Below are 18100 nucleotides of genomic sequence, written 5' to 3' on the forward strand. Positions count from 1 at the left end.
AAATCATCCTGGCTTCAACTTAATGGTAACCTGCTGACCTCGCACCTTCAATGCATTTCCGCCCCCCCTATGTTCTATCACCTCCTCACAATTTGCCACCCCTCATCCCCGTTGTGCGCTGTTCTCTGCTGTCCACCCACCAGTTTTTCCCCTTCTCTCATCCTCTCCTTCCTGCTCCCCATTTCTCCCCACCCCCTCTCCACCCCGTAAAGCCTCCTTTTGCTGTATCCGGCAGCCCTGTCCTGCCACCTGTAGTCGCTGCACGTTCCGCCAGACAGTGCTGATTCCTCTTCCTCCACCCGTACTCTGCTGTCCTTCCATTTCCCCACCCCACTCTGGAGTGTGCTTCCATTCTATTTGTTTCAGTTGCATCTGGCTGGGGATAGCGGTTAAGTGTGTGTGTGTGTGTGTGTGTGTGTGTGTGTGTGTGTGTTTTTTTCTGAAGAAAGTTTCGGTTGAAAGCTTATTTGTAACAGTCTTTTCATCGTGTCTGTCTGCTACTGAAATTGTAATCTTTACAGTGAGTAGCAATCTATTCTTTTCATAAACCTTTATGAAACTCTTTTCTTGCGGACACTCCTCAGAGATTGATGAAACGAAAAATTTTATCGCTTTTCTTGCAGTAAACCTTCAGCATCCGAAATTATGCTTTAGTTTATTACTTTTCTACTACCAACTCTATTCGCAACACAGTTTGCAGACAATATCCGCATTACCACTAAATGTGCCCGCAAAATTGCTTCTTTGTGCAGCACATTTTCAGAATATATGAAATCATAAATGTTTGTATGTGTGAAAAACTGCCTTCTCCAAAACTTTATCAGGCATGACTTTTAATTATTTCTTTACTAGTTACTCTATTCCCAACACACTTTGTAGACTGTATCTGGATATACCACTGAATGTACGTGCAAAATTATATCATCGTAGGACACACAGTTCAAGAGCTACGACATCACGAGCATTGAGATATATGAAAAACTTGCTCTTGCTTAAAATGGAGCACAAATTTTTCAGATGGACTACATCTAGTGTTTCACAAAGAGAGTACTTATTGACTTCCAACAAACTTTAAGCATAATTCCAACCCCATTTCTAAACTTTTTCTCACTTACATGCTTAATATAAAGTAATCAGACCCTTGGAGCTGTTTTATATGTGGGAATCAGTTTCTATAAAGAATCAGGGGTTTACTGGTAAAATACTAAACCATTAATTACATAAAAATGCAGCTTCGTTAGCAGAAAGTTTTGAGTGACAGTCAGATGACTTGGAATATTTGCAAGCTGTAGCAAACAGTGATACTTCATCATGCTCTAAAGATCAGTGTTTATTAACATATGTGGGATCATTTATATTTACCTACAACATATCCTGCAGACAAGCGTGAAACGCATGACATAGGGTATGTAGCATAGTACCACATGTTCGGGTTTCTTTTCAATCTAGCCACCTACAGATTGTGTGGAAAATAACTTCTAAAATGCCACTTTGCATACTGTAACTAATGTAATTTTGTTTTCATGGTCATTACAGGAGTAATACATATGGAGCTGAACAATGTCTAAAGTTTTTTCACTTAGTACAGGTTCCTGAAATTTTATAATAGGGTTGGGGGGGGGGGGGGGGGTAATTTGCATGTACCTTCAAGAATCTGTCAATTCAAGTTTTCAAAATTTCTGTGAATGTCATCAAACAAACCTGAAACCATTTGTGCTGCCCTTCTTTATATATGTTCAGTATCCCAAGTTAGTTCTATTTAGTTTGGATCCCACACCCTGGAGCAATGTTTCTAAGGCAAAACACACAAGTGATATGTAGGCAGCCTCCTTTGTATTTTTCTAGTTTCCTGACAGTGAACTGTAGTTTGCCACCTGACTTACCTACCCCCGAGCGTATGTGATCTTTCCTTTTATAGCCCCACAAACTGTTACACCTTGATATATGTAAGAGGTGACTGACTGTAATTGTACTCATTGGTTTCATAGTCACAGGATATTACCTTTTTACATTTGTAATGTGTGTAATTTTATATTTATGTGCATTTAAAGCAGATCACCAATCTTTACATCACTTTGAAATCTTATCAAGATCTGGCTCGATATTTTTGCAACTGTTTGAGACAGTACTTCATTATAGATAACTGCATCATCTGCAAACAGTCTGAGGTAGCTGTTGATACTGACTGGCAGATCATTAATATACAACATGAACAAGAAGGGTCCCAACATGCTTCCCTGGAACTTCCTGGCAGATTAAAACTGTGTGCCTGACTCAGACTCGAGCTCGGGACCTTTGCCTTTCGCGGGCAAGTGCTCTACCATGTGAGCTACCGAAGCACAACTCACGCCCGGTACTCACAGCTTTACTTCTGCCAGTACCTCGTCTCCTACCTTCCAAACTTTACAGAAGCTCTCCTGCGCAGTATCCTTTCTTTCAGGAGTGCTAGTTCTGCAAGGTTCGCAGGAGAGCTTCTGTAAAGTTTGGAAGGTAGGAAACGAGGTACTGGCAGAAGTAAAGCTGTGAGTACCGGGTGTGGGTCGTGCTTCGGTAGCTCAGATGGTAGAGCACTTGCCCGCGAGAGGCAAAGGTCCCGAGTTCGAGTCTCGGTGGGGCACACAGTTTTAATCAGCCAGGAAGTTTCATATCAGCGCACACTCCGCTGCAGAGTGAAAATCTCATTACGCTTCCCTGGAATTCACCTGATCTTAGTTCTACTTTCGCTGCTGACTCTCCATCAAAGATAATATTGTGTCCTCCCCACCTATAAATTCTCAACTCAGTCAGAAATTTTGATTGATATCCCACATAACCATATTTTTGTTAATAATTTTTGTGTGGTACAGAGTCAAAAGCTTTTAGAAAGTCAAGAAATAATCCTTCTCATACATAACCAATTAATTATAATATTTCAGTTTGTCTGGGAAGTTACACCAGAAGTAATGTTACCCACACATACACAAACATGCATTCGGTGTAACCACAAACAGTTGTTGAGTTCCTTACATAAGAAACAATGGAAAAAACTGAATGGAATAATAAGAGTATTATGAGAAGGACAGATAGCTTCTCACGAAATAGAGGAGATGGTGAGTCGCAGATAGGCAAAACAAAAAGACTGCTATACGTTTGAGCCTTCAGCCCAAAAGGCCTACTTCTAAAGTATCATCCAATCACAACTCATACACACATGACCACTGTCTCTGGCAACTGTGTGTTTCCTACCTTAGAAGTTCAGATGTATAGCAGTCTTAATGTTGTGCCTGTCTACGACTCAACGTCTCACGTATATGATGGGTAGTTATCTACGCTTTTCATAATATTGATTATGAACATAAAATATTCTGGGACTGGAAATTTGTAGTATCTCATGACAAATACTATTAACCCCACAATAACTTTTACTATTACAAGAGTTGATAACTTACCTTACACGAGAGAAGAATATAGAAGAAGCACAAATTAAAATGAATTCCCTGCTTGTTGCGGCTTCATTATAATTGTCAGCTTTTGCTATAAAACAATTTGAACCAATTTTTCCATTCATATTTGAAAGGTAATAATTAAAAGAATTGCTTACATGAACTTTCATGTTGCTATCATCTGTAGAAATGCTGGTGTTAGTTCTCTCAATTAGGTAATTTGAATTTTGCAGCTGGTTGCATTCTCTCCTGTTTGTTAACAGTTTCACATAGAAATTTAATTCCAATGCATCTCACACATACTATTGGATTTTTAAACTTGCCTTAGTGTGGTGCAGCACTATTTTATTGTGAAACTACTTAAAAATCATTGCTCATTATATAGATTTCCTTCAGATTTCTAGACACTGGATGCCTCGGTGTTATAAATGGTGGCTTAAAGGCTTTCATAGTTCCACATGCTATACATATTTATTTTTTGGGGGAAATTGTTTTAAGAAATAGAAAATCTGTCTCATGGAGGGTCTCCTTTTTTGCAGAGGATAACAGTACTGCAATTATGTCAGTATGTGCAATTGGCAATTCTTTATGTTTGGTTGCTTTTATGGACACTTCTGAATAATGTCTGTGAGAGAGTGGGGAATGGACAAGCTGTGTTCAGATTTAAATGCGGGAAAATGCAAATCAGTTTGTCTTGGGAAGCTACTGAAGCTTCAAAAACTAATTCTGAAATGAAGGAGGCATTGCGAGATGGACTGTATTATTCTTCTTGTGTCCAAAACAGCTTTATGCATGGGTCAAAAAACATTGCACTAAAAATAAGACCACTAGACAGAAATGCTACAGATATTATCTATTGCAGTTGGGTACTACAAACCATGATTTTTCACATATAGAAGATAATTTAGAACAATAAAAATGTAGTCAGCTTTCTGCTTGTGAAAGTTCCTGACAAAACTATGTGCCAGAATGGAATATGAGCCTGGATCTGTGCCTTTCAAGGGACAATGTAAGATCGTTCTGGACTTTTAAAAACTGTTATCCATGAAGAATGAGACTATGTTCACATTACATAGTATTCACGTATAGAACTGCATATAGTAAATAATAAAATTCTCATGCAGAGATATAGGGAATTTGATTTTTTTGTATGTGAGAATTTGAATATTCGTAGTTTTGGTGAATCAAGGAAAGAGAATTTTAAAAAATGTTGTGAACTGCACTGAAATAAATTGTACATACTAGTGAAGGAAAGAGAGGAAATAAATTTTTGTTACATTGTTATACACTCCTGGAAATTGAAATAAGAACACCGTGAATTCATTGTCCCAGGAAGGGGAAACTTTATTGACACATTCCTGGGGTCAGATACATCACATGATCACACTGACAGAACCACAGGCACATACACACAGGCAACAGAGCATGCACAATGTCGGCACTAGTACAGCGTATATCCACCTTTCGCAGCAGTGCAGGCTGCTATTCTCCCATGGAGACGATCGTAGAGATGCTGGATGTAGTCCTGTGGAACGGCTTGCCATGCCATTTCCACCTGGCGCCTCAGTTGGACCAGCATTCGTGCTGGACGTGCAGACCGCGTGAGACGACGCTTCATCCAGTCCCAAACATGCTCAATGGGGGACAGATCCGGAGATCTTGCTGGCCAGGGTAGTTGACTTACACCTTCTAGAGCACGTTGGGTGGCACGGGATACATGCGGACGTGCATTGTCCTGTTGGAACAGTAAGTTCCCTTGCCGGTCTAGGAATGGTAGAACGATGGGTTCAATGACGGTTTGGATGTACCGTGCACTATTCAGTGTCCCCTCGACGATCACCAGTGGTGTATGGCCAGTGTAGGAGATCGCTCCCCACACCATGATGCTGGGTGTTGGCCCTGTGTGCCTCGGTCGTATGCAGTCCTGATTGTGGCGCTCACCTGCACGGCGCCAAACACGCATACGACCATCATTGGCACCAAGGCAGAAGCGACTCTCATCGCTGAAGACGACACGTCTCCATTCGTCCCTCCATTCACGCCTGTCGCGACACCACTGGAGGCGGGCTGCACGATGTTGGAGCGTGAGCGGAAGACGGCCTAACGGTGTGCGGGACCGTAGCCCAGCTTCATGGAGACGGTTGCGAATGGTCCTCGCCGATACCCCAGGAGCAACAGTGTCCCTAATTTGCTGGGAAGTGGCGGTGCGGTCCCCTACGGCACTGCGTAGGATCCTACGGTCTTGGCGTGCATCCGTGCGTCGCTGCGGTCCGGTCCCAGGTCGACGGGCACGTGCACCTTCCGCCGACCACTGGCGACAACATCGATGTACTGTGGAGACCTCACGCCCCACGTGTTGAGCAATTCGGCGGTACGTCCACCCGGCCTCCCGCATGCCCACTATACGCCCTCGCTCAAAGCCCGTCAACTGCACATACGGTTCACGTCCACGCTGTCGCGGCATGCTACCAGTGTTAAAGACTGCGATGGAACTCCGTATGCCACGGCAAACTGGCTGACACTGAAGGCGGCGGTGCACAAATGCTGCGCAGCTAGCGCCATTCGACGGCCAACACCGCGGTTCCTGGTGTGTCCGCTGTGCCGTGCGTGTGATCATTGCTTGTACAGCCCTCTCGCAGTGTCCGGAGCAAGTATGGTGGGTCTGACACACCGGTGTCAATGTGTTCTTTTTTCCATTTCCAGGAGTGTATATTAGATCAATTTGTACATGGTTGTGGGGCACTAAAGACATGATTATTGTACTAAAGATGTTAGTTGTTTTATTATGCCTGTTTTTTTTTTTAACTATTCAGTATGTGTACAAGCACTTAAAATAAACCATATACTGCTCGACATGCCATATTGCAAGTTGTCATTCTGCTGGACACTGAGGCTTATAAAAATTAGGTAGTTGATAGAGATGTGGATGTTAGAAGTGAGAAAAGTGTATGCTTGAACCATGCATACTTTCATTACTACTGTATTGTTGAAGTAAAAATGCATTTAGAAGAGTATCAGTTAAAAAGCGAGGAACGGAAAATTATGATCAAGCAGTAGACTCGTCACAAGAAGTGAGGATTGCCTTGCTTGAATTAAATGTTTATCCATGGATTGACAGCGAAGTGTGTCTGCGGGAGTGCAGGACATATGTTGCTTTTTTTTATTTGCTGTGCTTAGTTGATATTGAAATTGCTTACAAGTTGGAAGAACTTCAGTTATAATAAGGCATTTTTGTTTTAAGAACTTGTCTATGTAAATATGAAACAGGTAATTTTTCATGAACTGCATATTCCACAATTCTGATGAACAGCCTAGTACAACAGAGGAAGTAATTGTCATTTATCTTTTCTCTCTTTCTTTTTCAAAGTAGTTGTAAGATTTTATTATTTTGTTTATAACTACAAATAGAATATATGACCTTAATGGTAATGGATAGTACTGCCCACAAAATTGGTTTGAGAGTTACTTCTCTCTGTTAATTTAGACTTACTTTGTGTAAATATGTGTTTTGTGTAAATGTGTGTGTGTGTGTGTGTGTGTGTGTGTGTGTGTGTGTGTGTGTGTGTTTGTACAAGTAGTGAGTCATAGCATCATTTTAACTGCCACTATACAAGCTTTGTATTTTTTGTTTGTTTCCATTATACCTACGGAATATTCTTTTGCAGAGTTATTAAACTGAAGAATGGTGTGACAGCCCTATTAATCTCCGACGTGGAGAATTTAACGACACTTGACCAGGAACCGATTAATGAGGGTAACGTGTATAACAGTTTCAAAAATATTAGAGAAGTAGTATAGACTACCATATTACTTATGTTCATATAAGCTCAATAAAAGAGGTAAGAAATTATTGTAACAAGGTATTTGCCAATCTAACCTTACAAATAGGGACTCCTATTTCAAATGATGTTAATACTCATTCAGAATAACATTTACACTCTCAATGGTTTCTCTTAATGTTTCCTCAGAGCTGCCTCATTTAACAATGTAATAGTGCTTTTATAGCAGAAATCGGCTACATGCAACTATTAATAAAGGAAATCATATTCATTGTGTTGGGTCCAGAAAGTTTTGATACTTACAATATTGCTTCTGAGCCATTCCTAAAACGTCAAGAATAACATCCGTATGCCGCATGAGCAAACTTTGACACTAATAAGATGCCTATTATGATGGCAAAAGCTTCAAGACATTGGATTCTTAAAACTGATATTCAGCATCCCTCGTCCATTACCCACAGTGTGCAAATTATTGTTTCCTTTAGGAGTTTGGACAGTATTAGTGCATTTTCACTGAAGCAGACATTGTTTGAACTCCTACAGGAATATTATTTGCAAGTCAGGGGTTAATGGGCAAGCGATGCATTGCACTGTGCAATAAGTTGGAAATTTGAGTTGGTCAGGGACTGTGTCCGGATGGCTCAGCGGTTGAGGCAACTGCTCATGAGAAATGGTAAATCCTGATGTAAGTCCTGGTCCAACACAAATTTTCAGCTTTAGCCATTGTGTTAACACAATACCCATCCATCCCTTCCCTTTCTTTCTCCATTCTCTGTTATATAAATGTATGCATCAGCCTTACCATCATTAGTGGTGTCTGTTCTGTCGGACACGTCCGACATGTGATGAAAGTAAAAAAATTTATCGCTGACTACAGTCTCGCTGATCATGCTGTAAAACTTGAGTAGCAGACATGATGTTTCAATTATTACTTGTTTACTAGTAGTTGTTTTCCCAGCACAGTTGGAGACAGTATCCACAAATACCACAGAATCTTCCTGCGAAATTATATTATTGTACAACACACAGTTCGGGAGATATGAAGTCATAAACATTTGCATGTGCGAAACACTAGCTTCTGCTTAAAATTCAACTTCAACATCAGGCATCTTTACTCCCAAATCTATTTGCAAAACACTTTGCAGACAGCATCTACATATGTCACTGAATGTGCTTGCAAAATTATATAATTGTATGACACACACATCAGGAGATATGACATTATAAACATTGAGATGCATGGAAAACTAACTTTTGATTAAAATGGAGTGCAAATTACCCAGACTATATTCATCTGGTGCTTGATAATTAGAGTACTCAGTTAGTTCCATCAAACTTGGAGCATAATTTCAACACTATCCTAAACTTTTTAGTGCTTACTTTATTAAAGTCAGATATTTTAACACATTACTCATTTGTAAAGTGATCAGACATTTGGAGCAGTTTTATACATGGGAGTTTGATTCTTTAAAGAACCGGGTTACTGGTATACCCTAAAATTATTCTGACCGATTGTTCTTTGTATCTGTTCTGTGGGTACTTCTTTCTTTGTGTTTTTAAACAGGAGGTAGCTATGTTATGGTAGTTTCAGTTTGTGGATAACTGTAATATTCTCTCTCTCTGAACACAGTGTCATGATTTAGTAGTATTTCACATTGTTCTAACCTTTGTGACTGTTGTTTGAATGTCTTCAGCATCTTGACATACTAATAAAGAATAATGGTATAGTGTTTCATTTGGAAACAGTTACAGTTCATCTACTTTTTAAGAAAGTAATGCTATTTTATCCTAATGGTGAGTGACTACTTTACTTTTACCAAATGATTACTATATTAAAAGTTCTTAACATTTGGATTTTGTTTTGTTTTGTGGGTGATATCAATGTTTTTAACATTTGTCATATGTGCTGATAGTGCAGTAATTTATACACTTATTGGAGATTGTGAATAATGTTATGACTTTCTCATTTTTGTAATTTTGAGAAGCTCTTCTGTAATTATTACATGTGATGGAGGTACTGGAAAAGTCAGTTTAAACACTTTTTCGGTCACTTTCAGAATTTTGAATTCCTCCTCGTTCATTAGCAAGGCATAACTGCCATGGAGATAATGTACAGGGATACGAATTTGGGAGGAATGCATGTAAATGAGATAAAGGGATAGGAATGTCGGAGGAATGAGGAGAGGACCACAGTTAGTACAGAAACTAAGTTAAGTGCTACGGAAATTTGAAGGAAGCAAAGCAGGAAACGGAAGTCATAAGAATAGACATTACAATTGGAATGTGCTGAATCAGGATTGTTGCAAAAATGTAGATGAAGTGTTAGCTCTTGCTGAATTTTGTGATAGCCGGCTGTTTCCTTGCTGTTTATCATTTGTGTTCGCATTTTTTTTATTCTCAGATTTCTGTGTGCTGTTAATGCTAATAATTCATGTGCAGTAGTTGGTATTTTTCAACTTTTATGACTGAAGTTTATTAAATGTATTAAAGTGTATTATTCTCCTGCTGAGTCATTCATGAGTCTTCAGATAGTGGAGCATGTAAAGCTGAGGTTAAGGGAGAACTTTTAGCTAGGATTTCATTTGACATAGCTTTAGTGTAATGGCATATAATAATTACTCTGTTGTACAGATGAAACTGTGGAAAACCAATCTCACGATGAATCTGATTCTTCATCTGAAGAATCTGAAAATGAAGGCAACTCTTCTGGAAGTTTGTCAGATGGTGAAGGCAGTGAAGTGGAGTCTCTGAAACAAGAGGAAAAATTGGTGAGAAAAAGGGTTACATTTTACAGTTTAACTATGATTTAGATAATCCCAAGAAAATGGAAATGCTCTAATGAGCCAAATCATTATGACCTCTACCCACCACAAGATTGGATGACACCTGGTGGTCTTGCAGGCACGGGACAGTAAAGAAAGTATACGAGTGGCATGGAGACAAATGAGGAATCATTGTAGTGACTATACGTGCTGCAAATGGGGACCGAGCGAGGTGGCGCAGTGGTTAGCACACTGGACTCGCATTCGGGAGGACGACGGTTCAATCCCGCGTCCGCCCATCCTGATTTAGGTTTTCCGTGATTTCCCTAAATCGCTCTAGGCAAATGCCGGGATGGTTCCTTTCAAAGGGCACGGCCGACTTCCTTCCCCGTCCATCCCTAATCTGATGAGACCGATGACCTCGCTGTCTGGTCTCCTCCCCCAAAACCAACCAACCAACCAACCAAATGGGGAAATCAGCTGTCATCAACAATGATAATAAATAGTGGATTGTTGTGGCCCAGCACCTGCAAATGAGCAAATGAGCTCATGAGGATCATGTACGGGTGTGAGCATCAGTGGAAAGTGGTTGAAGGACAATGCAACCACTAGTAGATTACAAAGGGTTGAGTGTCCACACTTCATCACAAAATGTGGAGATAATAGACTAGCTCACACACTCTGTAAAGCAGAACAGGTTGTGACCCGTGGCAAATCTGCCAACAGAATACACTGATGGTGCAGGAACAAGTGTTTTAGAGCACATTGTTGAACATGGGACTCTACGGCAAATAATCTGTAAATATTTCTGTGTTCACCCAGTGACACTGTCAATTGTGATAACAGTGGACGCGAAATCGTTGAGACTGGTAGTGTGGATTAATGGAAACATGGCATTTGGTTATGGTGTCTTCCTGCAAGACAGCTGTCCCTGACACAAGGCCAGAATCATGATACAGTGATTTGAGGTTCATGATAGTGAATTCATACGATGCCTTGGCCACCACCATTCACCTGATCTGAACTTGATGAAACATATCTGGGACACCACTGAATGCCAGCTCCACACCCATGAATCACCAGCCCATAATTTACGGAAATTGTGTGCTATGTGGGTGGATTTCTGATGCCACATACCTCTGGAAACCTACCAAAGACTTGTCAAATCTTTGGCATGCATTCCTAGGTGGACCAAATCTCTATTGAGCGGGTGGTCTTAATGCTTTGGCTTGTTGGTGTATAATTGTTTGATTGTCTTGCTTTAGCTCGTTGGTGTATAATTGTCTGATTGTCTAGACGTTGACTGTACATTAATCAGGAACACAGTGAGACATATTGACTTTTGTTTGTCTGTGACTGTGACAGAAATGTAGCTGTTGGCTTCAACCAGTCATGTAAAATTATTAATTCACATGTTTACTTGTTTACGTAGTCATAGCACTATGCGTTGCAGACTTTTGTTCATTGGCAGATCTAAAAAATAAAATTAAAAAAAAAAAAATAGGATGGATTTTATTTTATACTACACTGATTAACAAGAAATGAGAAGAAGAAAAGGAAACAAAACTTCATGAATTGTGAGCATATGCAATGTTATTGCAGTGATTACAAAATTAAATAAAACTGAAAAGGAACTTACCAGTATGAACCCACTTATCAGTGTGATATTGCACCACCTCTAATCTGTATGCATGCACAGATTCATTTGGGAGGTGTCATAAAGGTGTTGTACCCTTATCTGAGACGAGCTGGCCCACAACTGTATTAACATGTCCTGGAAGCTAACACAGGGTCTGTATTGATATTTGAGCAGGTAAGACACATTTGATCAAGGGTGGATATGGGGAGCTCGATGGCTGTGGGAATACATCAAAATCACTGTCACATTCGAATGATCCACAAATCTGCATAGTAGACAGTTCATCCAGCTGGCCAAATGGAGATTCACATTGAGACCCATTTCAGACTTTATCAGGTGCTGATAATGCTGTATCATGTGAGTTTGTGGCATCTTTGTGACCTTCATAGTGTTCACTCAATATCTGACACTGTTCTTATTCCTTATCTATCCTTCCAGGCCTGGTAACAATGCTACACACAAACAACACTAATACACTCTGGTGGTGCCTGTTCTACCTGTCATAGAGAATTGCAACTCTAATCATTTACCTAACCACTGATGATGTGTACATGTATGAAGGTACACTCTTTGACATAAAACTTGACCGGCGGCCGGCCGCTTCAGAGGCTAAGTCCGCGCCGATCGCGACATGGGACAAAAAAACTGGCCAACTCGCTAATTCTCTAAGTCCGGTTATCTGCACAATCTGGCAACACTGTAGACTGCAGCACTTCCTGGGTGAAAACTTGTCCCATGATAGAGAGACTCTATGCTGACTACGCCTGTGGTCTAGCGGTAGCGAGCGTTGTTTCTGTTCATAATGTCAGTGGATCGAGAGCAGCTGGTATAAAATATTTTTATAGCCTCTTCTGTCTGAATGCTGAAGACGTGAATGTAATGGTAGCGCAGATTCAATCTATTTCGCTTTGTGACACACCGATATCAAAATTTTATCCAGTAACGATTTTGCGGCAGATTTCCTGCAGACTGTCCTCCTCTGGACGCCGTATGCGGCAAAGCTCCGGGATCCATTTGCTGGCTACTGGCAGTGGCCGTGGCGACAGCAGCGGCGCTGCACTCCCCCGTTCTTTATCGAAAGCGCCTGCTACCGCTCATCTCTTTTGATGATTTAAAACGCTTTATTATTAAATGTTGCTCCACAGAAAATTTCTACAATTTCCATTCACGCTCAAAAGCAACGGAGACAGACGCCCTGATTAGTAGGCGGGTATTATATTACATTAATCGGCAAGAGCTGAGTATGGCCCGAAGTTAATTTTATAGACTGGGACGAAATGAAACCAACTCACTACATTCGATGAATTTATAAATGCTTCATATCTCGTTTCTTTTCCTTTCAAACTCAATTATTTGTGCAACTTTTGGTCAATGTTTGGATGTTTTCGTCAAGCCAGAGTGAGCGTCTGTGGTGTAAAGTGTATTACAGTTCTTGTTTCATTCCTTATGGTCAGTCTATGCGATAAACTGTGTGAATACCTTGCAATGCATGCTCTGTAGCAGTGCAGGAACACTGCACATTTGGAGTTCATGAAGTATTTATTGTTGATCGGAAGTGATAGTTAAGGTCATCAGATTTAAACCAGAAAAATTTGTCGTTTTGAAGGTTTCAGAGAACGGAAAGGAATTGCTAACGCCGGTGTTAGAAAACGTCTACAGTTAAATGCTATTGCAAAAATTTGGAAGAAGGGAACTATATTAATGAACATGTGCACTTCATAAACAACCTTCTGACATGTTAGACCTATATGACGAACAAAGCTCAAATTTATATCGTTGACAGTCGGTTTGAATCTTTTCAGGGTCTATTTTACAGTGAAGCACCTTGGAATTTGCAAAGCAGAAATCCATGATATTAACTTAATTTACTAAGTCGAAATCGGACGAAGATTGATGTTTAAAGGCATTCTTCAGATTTCGCATAAGAAATTTTTACTAGCAGTTTGCAACTCCATTAATTAAAATGGAAAATAAAAGGTTGTAGTCAGCGGCTTCTACCGTGATTCGAACTGCTATGTCTTATAGTACAAGCACTGCAACGCACAAGGGAACCTCTGAGCTAACGACACACTGGCTGCCAGAGGCGGAATGTAGTCACTGCGATGTTGCCTGTTCCTCAAAACGCAACCTTAAACACACGAACAGAGGAGGTGGAGATTACTGTTTTAACGTCCCGTCGACAACGATGTGATTAGAGACGGAGCACAAGCTCGGATTAGGGAAGGATGGGGAAGGAAATCGGCCGTGCCCTTCCTAAGGAACCATCCCGGCATTTGCCTGAAGCGATTTAGGGAAATCATTGAAAACCTAAATCAGGATGGCCGGGCGCGGGATTGCACCGTCCTCCTCCCGAATGCACACACAAACAGGTGTTACTTATGTGAAAAACGCCGTTCTTGGAGTCCAGAAATTAAATATACTTTCTAATTGTGTCATCTTGCAGTGGATTATATCGTACGAGTCTTCGATGTGGAAAACGAATGTCAAGTGAATTTAGCGAGGTAACGCCGACCTACACCCGGAAGTAAATGCACTATCGGAGTGTTGACAAATACTTGCTACGACGCTGCCATTTCTAGGCTCTCTGACGAGGCAGCTCTTCAGCGAAATGCTTGCCGTGATTCTCCGATACGGTTCTTCAGAGTGGAGACGCGCGCGCACGTTTGGTTTTTATGCGGCGTTCTCCCCTGATGGTTTCTGACGTCGCCTTGTGGGCTATGTATACATATGAGACATTCAATTATCATTAATCCAGAATCATACAAGTTTCAGCTTCCGGCGTGGAAGAAGGCTGTTGACGCCGACATTATATCATTTCAACGTAGGGAAAGCAAAACGGATCATTCAATGTTTCTCATTCAACATAAAGCATGTGAGATAATTTTCCGTAACGTTCATAATCATCTAAAACTACAAACGAAGTAAAAATACACCGGAAGCTTATTCGAATTGAATATAACGCTTTGCACCTCGATGTCGAATTTGTCCACTTGCAATCTTTTGCAGCATACACATAGAATGTCATGATTACCACGAGAATGAAGAAATATGTTGGTAAGGATGGAAGAAAGAAGAGACGCAGTCAACAAATATTCTATTCCTCATGGCATTCATTTCATTTGACACGTAAGAAGAGGTAAAGCGGGAATTTACTTTCGTTAACACGAAAGATATGCCGCACATATTGATAACGAGGAAGTCTGCGTCTTCATACGTTTCCTCCTTGAAATCTGTATGCTCTATTATATACTAAGTAGCCCGATCATTGTTTCAGTAACGTTACCCTCTTGTTTGACCCCGTAACGATGAACAGATTCCAAATGCATGTCTCCCTTCCTGGGTTGTTTTTTGTGTTTTATTGCTTGGAATTCCTGAAGCAGACCACTGTGCCTTCCCCCCTCGTGGGTTAGGTCTCAAAACTAAACCGCTTTGTATCCAATGGCATAATTTATTCAGACAGCATCAGCATAAGACTATCAAACAAAGCCTTCCATTTACAGTTGCAGCACTCTAACCAGCACTGACCAAAGTGTAATCCACGGTCATGGTCCTAAATTACCAGCTGTCTGCTACTGTGGCAAAGTCCGTACTACACTTTCGATTCCGCAGCACCATTTTATCTTGTAACACTGTGTAGTTGCACAGTTGTGCTACCAGGTCTGTCCTCACACTGTCAACTTTATGTATCTCACTTTTCCTGTAGCGTAGATCACGAGGAGCCGAAGTAAATGAGTGTATTCTGCATGACGTAACATTCAGTATTCCCTTCTTTCATAGCCACTCTTCATGTGCATCGATACCAAATAGGACTGCGAAAACTCTTGCGAGTGAGAGAATGACAATAACAATCGTAACAAGAACAAGCAAATAATGAATGATGTTTATTCCAACGCAGAACGAGAATGGCTTTAAATATAAAAATCTGTATCTATATCCATATCCATATCTATTGATCATTGAGTTGGCACAATGCAAATATATTCTTAGCATTTAGTTACTGAATTTAGTTCTGGATGTTTGCAGAGAAAAGGAAAAGTCGGTACTTCTCGCTAGTGTAATATAATGTGAACCAGCAACTATCCTTTCCTTAGAACACGACTCAAGCAGGTCCTCAAGTAGGTAGCAAGGCACTGCTGCATTCTGTTCCCTGACATTGTTCTGATGACGGTTAATGCAGATAGTTCCGATTATGAAATACAAAACGTATTGCAGGTTAGTTCCTAGGATAGTAACATTAAATTTGCGTTGTAGACGGCACATGAAGGTGACGACTATCCATATTACTCATCAATATAAAAAGACAATATTTTGGGAATTTAGCAGGATTACTCAAAATGAATTCTGAAATTGGGTGACTGACTGCACAGGTGCTAAACGTCGTCAAGAGTATACGATGTCCTAATCGCATTAGGAATATGAAGATCGTCTTCGACAGCTCGCAACTTTCACATTGCTATCGCCACCCTACTCCAGACAGCCCTCGGTGGAGTTGCACTACGTTGCCGATGTTATGGAAGGCCTTCAAACCGACAACAGACCACATATTGAAAAATACAAGCGAATTCTCTTGCAGCGTAAGCTTATTGTAACTAATCTAAAAATTATTGGAGAGGAACATTGTCCTATTCAAAAAAAGTAAAATGTTACACACTGTTGACGTCAAACGGACATTATCTATGTCCTGTCTTGTGTCCTACTCATCTATAATATCAAGTGTACTATGAAAATGATTATATATAATGGATGACAGGGTAATGCATTGATACCAGATGGTGGGGGCCGGCCGGTGTGGCCGTGCGGTTCTAGGCGCTTCAGTCTGGAACCGCGTGACCGCTACGGTCGCAGGTTCGAATCCTGCCTCGGGCATGGATGTGAGTGATGTCCTTAGGTTAGTTAGGTTTAAGTAGTTCTAAGTTCTAGGGGACTGATGACCTTAGAAGTTAAGTCCCATAGTGCTCAGAGCCATTTGAACTATTTAACACAAAATGACATTAAAAATTAAAGTTATTCACCAGCAGCTAGTTGAGAATATGTATGAACATTAAATGACACGACGAACTGAAATAATATGACGAAGAGTTCAGCGCTCACTGGGAATAGAGCCCCACACATATCGTTGTTGACTACACACAAAGAGACGTCAGCTACCGAATTTTTCTCCACCAGCTGCTCAGAATAGCATCTTGAACTTACAGTCATCTCGCAAATAGTTCTGTGTCTCACTGGGAGTTAAAAACGTCAGATATCGTTAGTGTTGACAACGAATGAAAATACATTAAAAATCAAAATTATTATCCACCAGCAGATAGGTGTTCTCCTGATAGAGCTTGATAATACATAATTAAATCTTTAGTGCCGGGCCAGGATTCGATCCCATTCACGCGTAATATGTGAAGTTGTTGAGGAATCTGCAGTTTTGAACAAACAACAAATTGTAGCCGAGCTGTATTGCCACGAAGGGATCAAATTCCGCGTTAAGGGCGGTCTGAGTTGCATTCCCAGTTTAGAACCAATTTTATCGACATACAGAAGCTCAAATAAAAGATGGAATAAGTGTCCTGTGACCATACATAGCGGTTGTGTCGTCACTTGAAATAAATAACTAGTATAAGAAAGGTTACTGGTGATAGAGTTTCTACATGTCGCCACTCCAGACTTTATTGTGGTTCAACCTACCGTCTACGTGGTAAAGAAGGAATATCATCTTTAATGTGAATTTTCAGACCACGCAGCCATTATATCTCCTTCACTTGGTGTAGCCAGGAGAGAATGGAATCTGTCTCTCCCTATCTAAAATCATTGACGGAAGTGGGAATCGAACCCAGACCATAGGTATAACAACCTACCATCCGTCCAACAGACCACGAAATCCTCTTCTCTGCGAGTCATTTTTCTATAGTAACGCAGTTGCGCCACACTGGATGAGAATTCTGACACACAGGCTCCATGTAGTAATTTGCAGCATGTTCAGTAAATTCATTTACTTGGTTGACCGAATCACCATGAACTAGCTGCCTCGGCTACCCAGTGCATACATTCGACTAGTTTGTAATCACAGAAATAAAATCACGTAACTGACACCTACACACAACTGCCAACAGTTTAGGATGCAGAAGTTTAAATAGGAAGTGTTCCTTTCCACTTGAGCTATTCTGTTGCGCTATCTGTTACTAGAAAACGTCGTTCAGTCCAAAAGAAAAGCTGTAACTGTTTGTCTCTCAGAAGTCAAGACCTGGCCATATGCATAATCTCACAGTGCTGTGGAATCCAAAAGTTCTGGAGGAATAGTTGCCGAGCTTTGGAGCTTATGTAGCTACGTGTCAGCTGGTAGCATAGATAAGATGTCGCGAGTTCGAATACATTCAGTGCTACATTTCTTAAAACGCAATTCTGCTCTCTGCTGAAGGTATCAATCTAATGGAACTTTGAACATAATTCCCTTCACTTCTCAACCCACAGTAGTCGCATGTGGAAAAAGGGCTAACTACTGTGACATTT

General features: G+C 40.7%; 1 protein-coding gene across 3 annotated transcripts in view; it reads left to right on the top strand.

Annotated features, from left to right (window-relative positions):
• The window catches only part of LOC124605368 (nardilysin), a 391451-nt gene that overhangs the window by 27881 nt on the left and 345470 nt on the right, over positions 1–18100 (top strand). For all 3 annotated transcript variants that reach the window (XM_047137001.1, XM_047137018.1, XM_047137009.1), the window contains exons 2-3: positions 7088–7176; positions 9833–9969. In XM_047137001.1, coding sequence (XP_046992957.1) covers positions 7088–7176; positions 9833–9969 — 226 coding nt within the window. The remainder of the gene's footprint in view (positions 1–7087; positions 7177–9832; positions 9970–18100) is intronic.

The sequence above is a fragment of the Schistocerca americana genome, chromosome 1, assembly GCF_021461395.2.
Source record: "Schistocerca americana isolate TAMUIC-IGC-003095 chromosome 1, iqSchAmer2.1, whole genome shotgun sequence".
Lineage (NCBI taxonomy): Eukaryota > Metazoa > Arthropoda > Insecta > Orthoptera > Acrididae > Schistocerca > Schistocerca americana.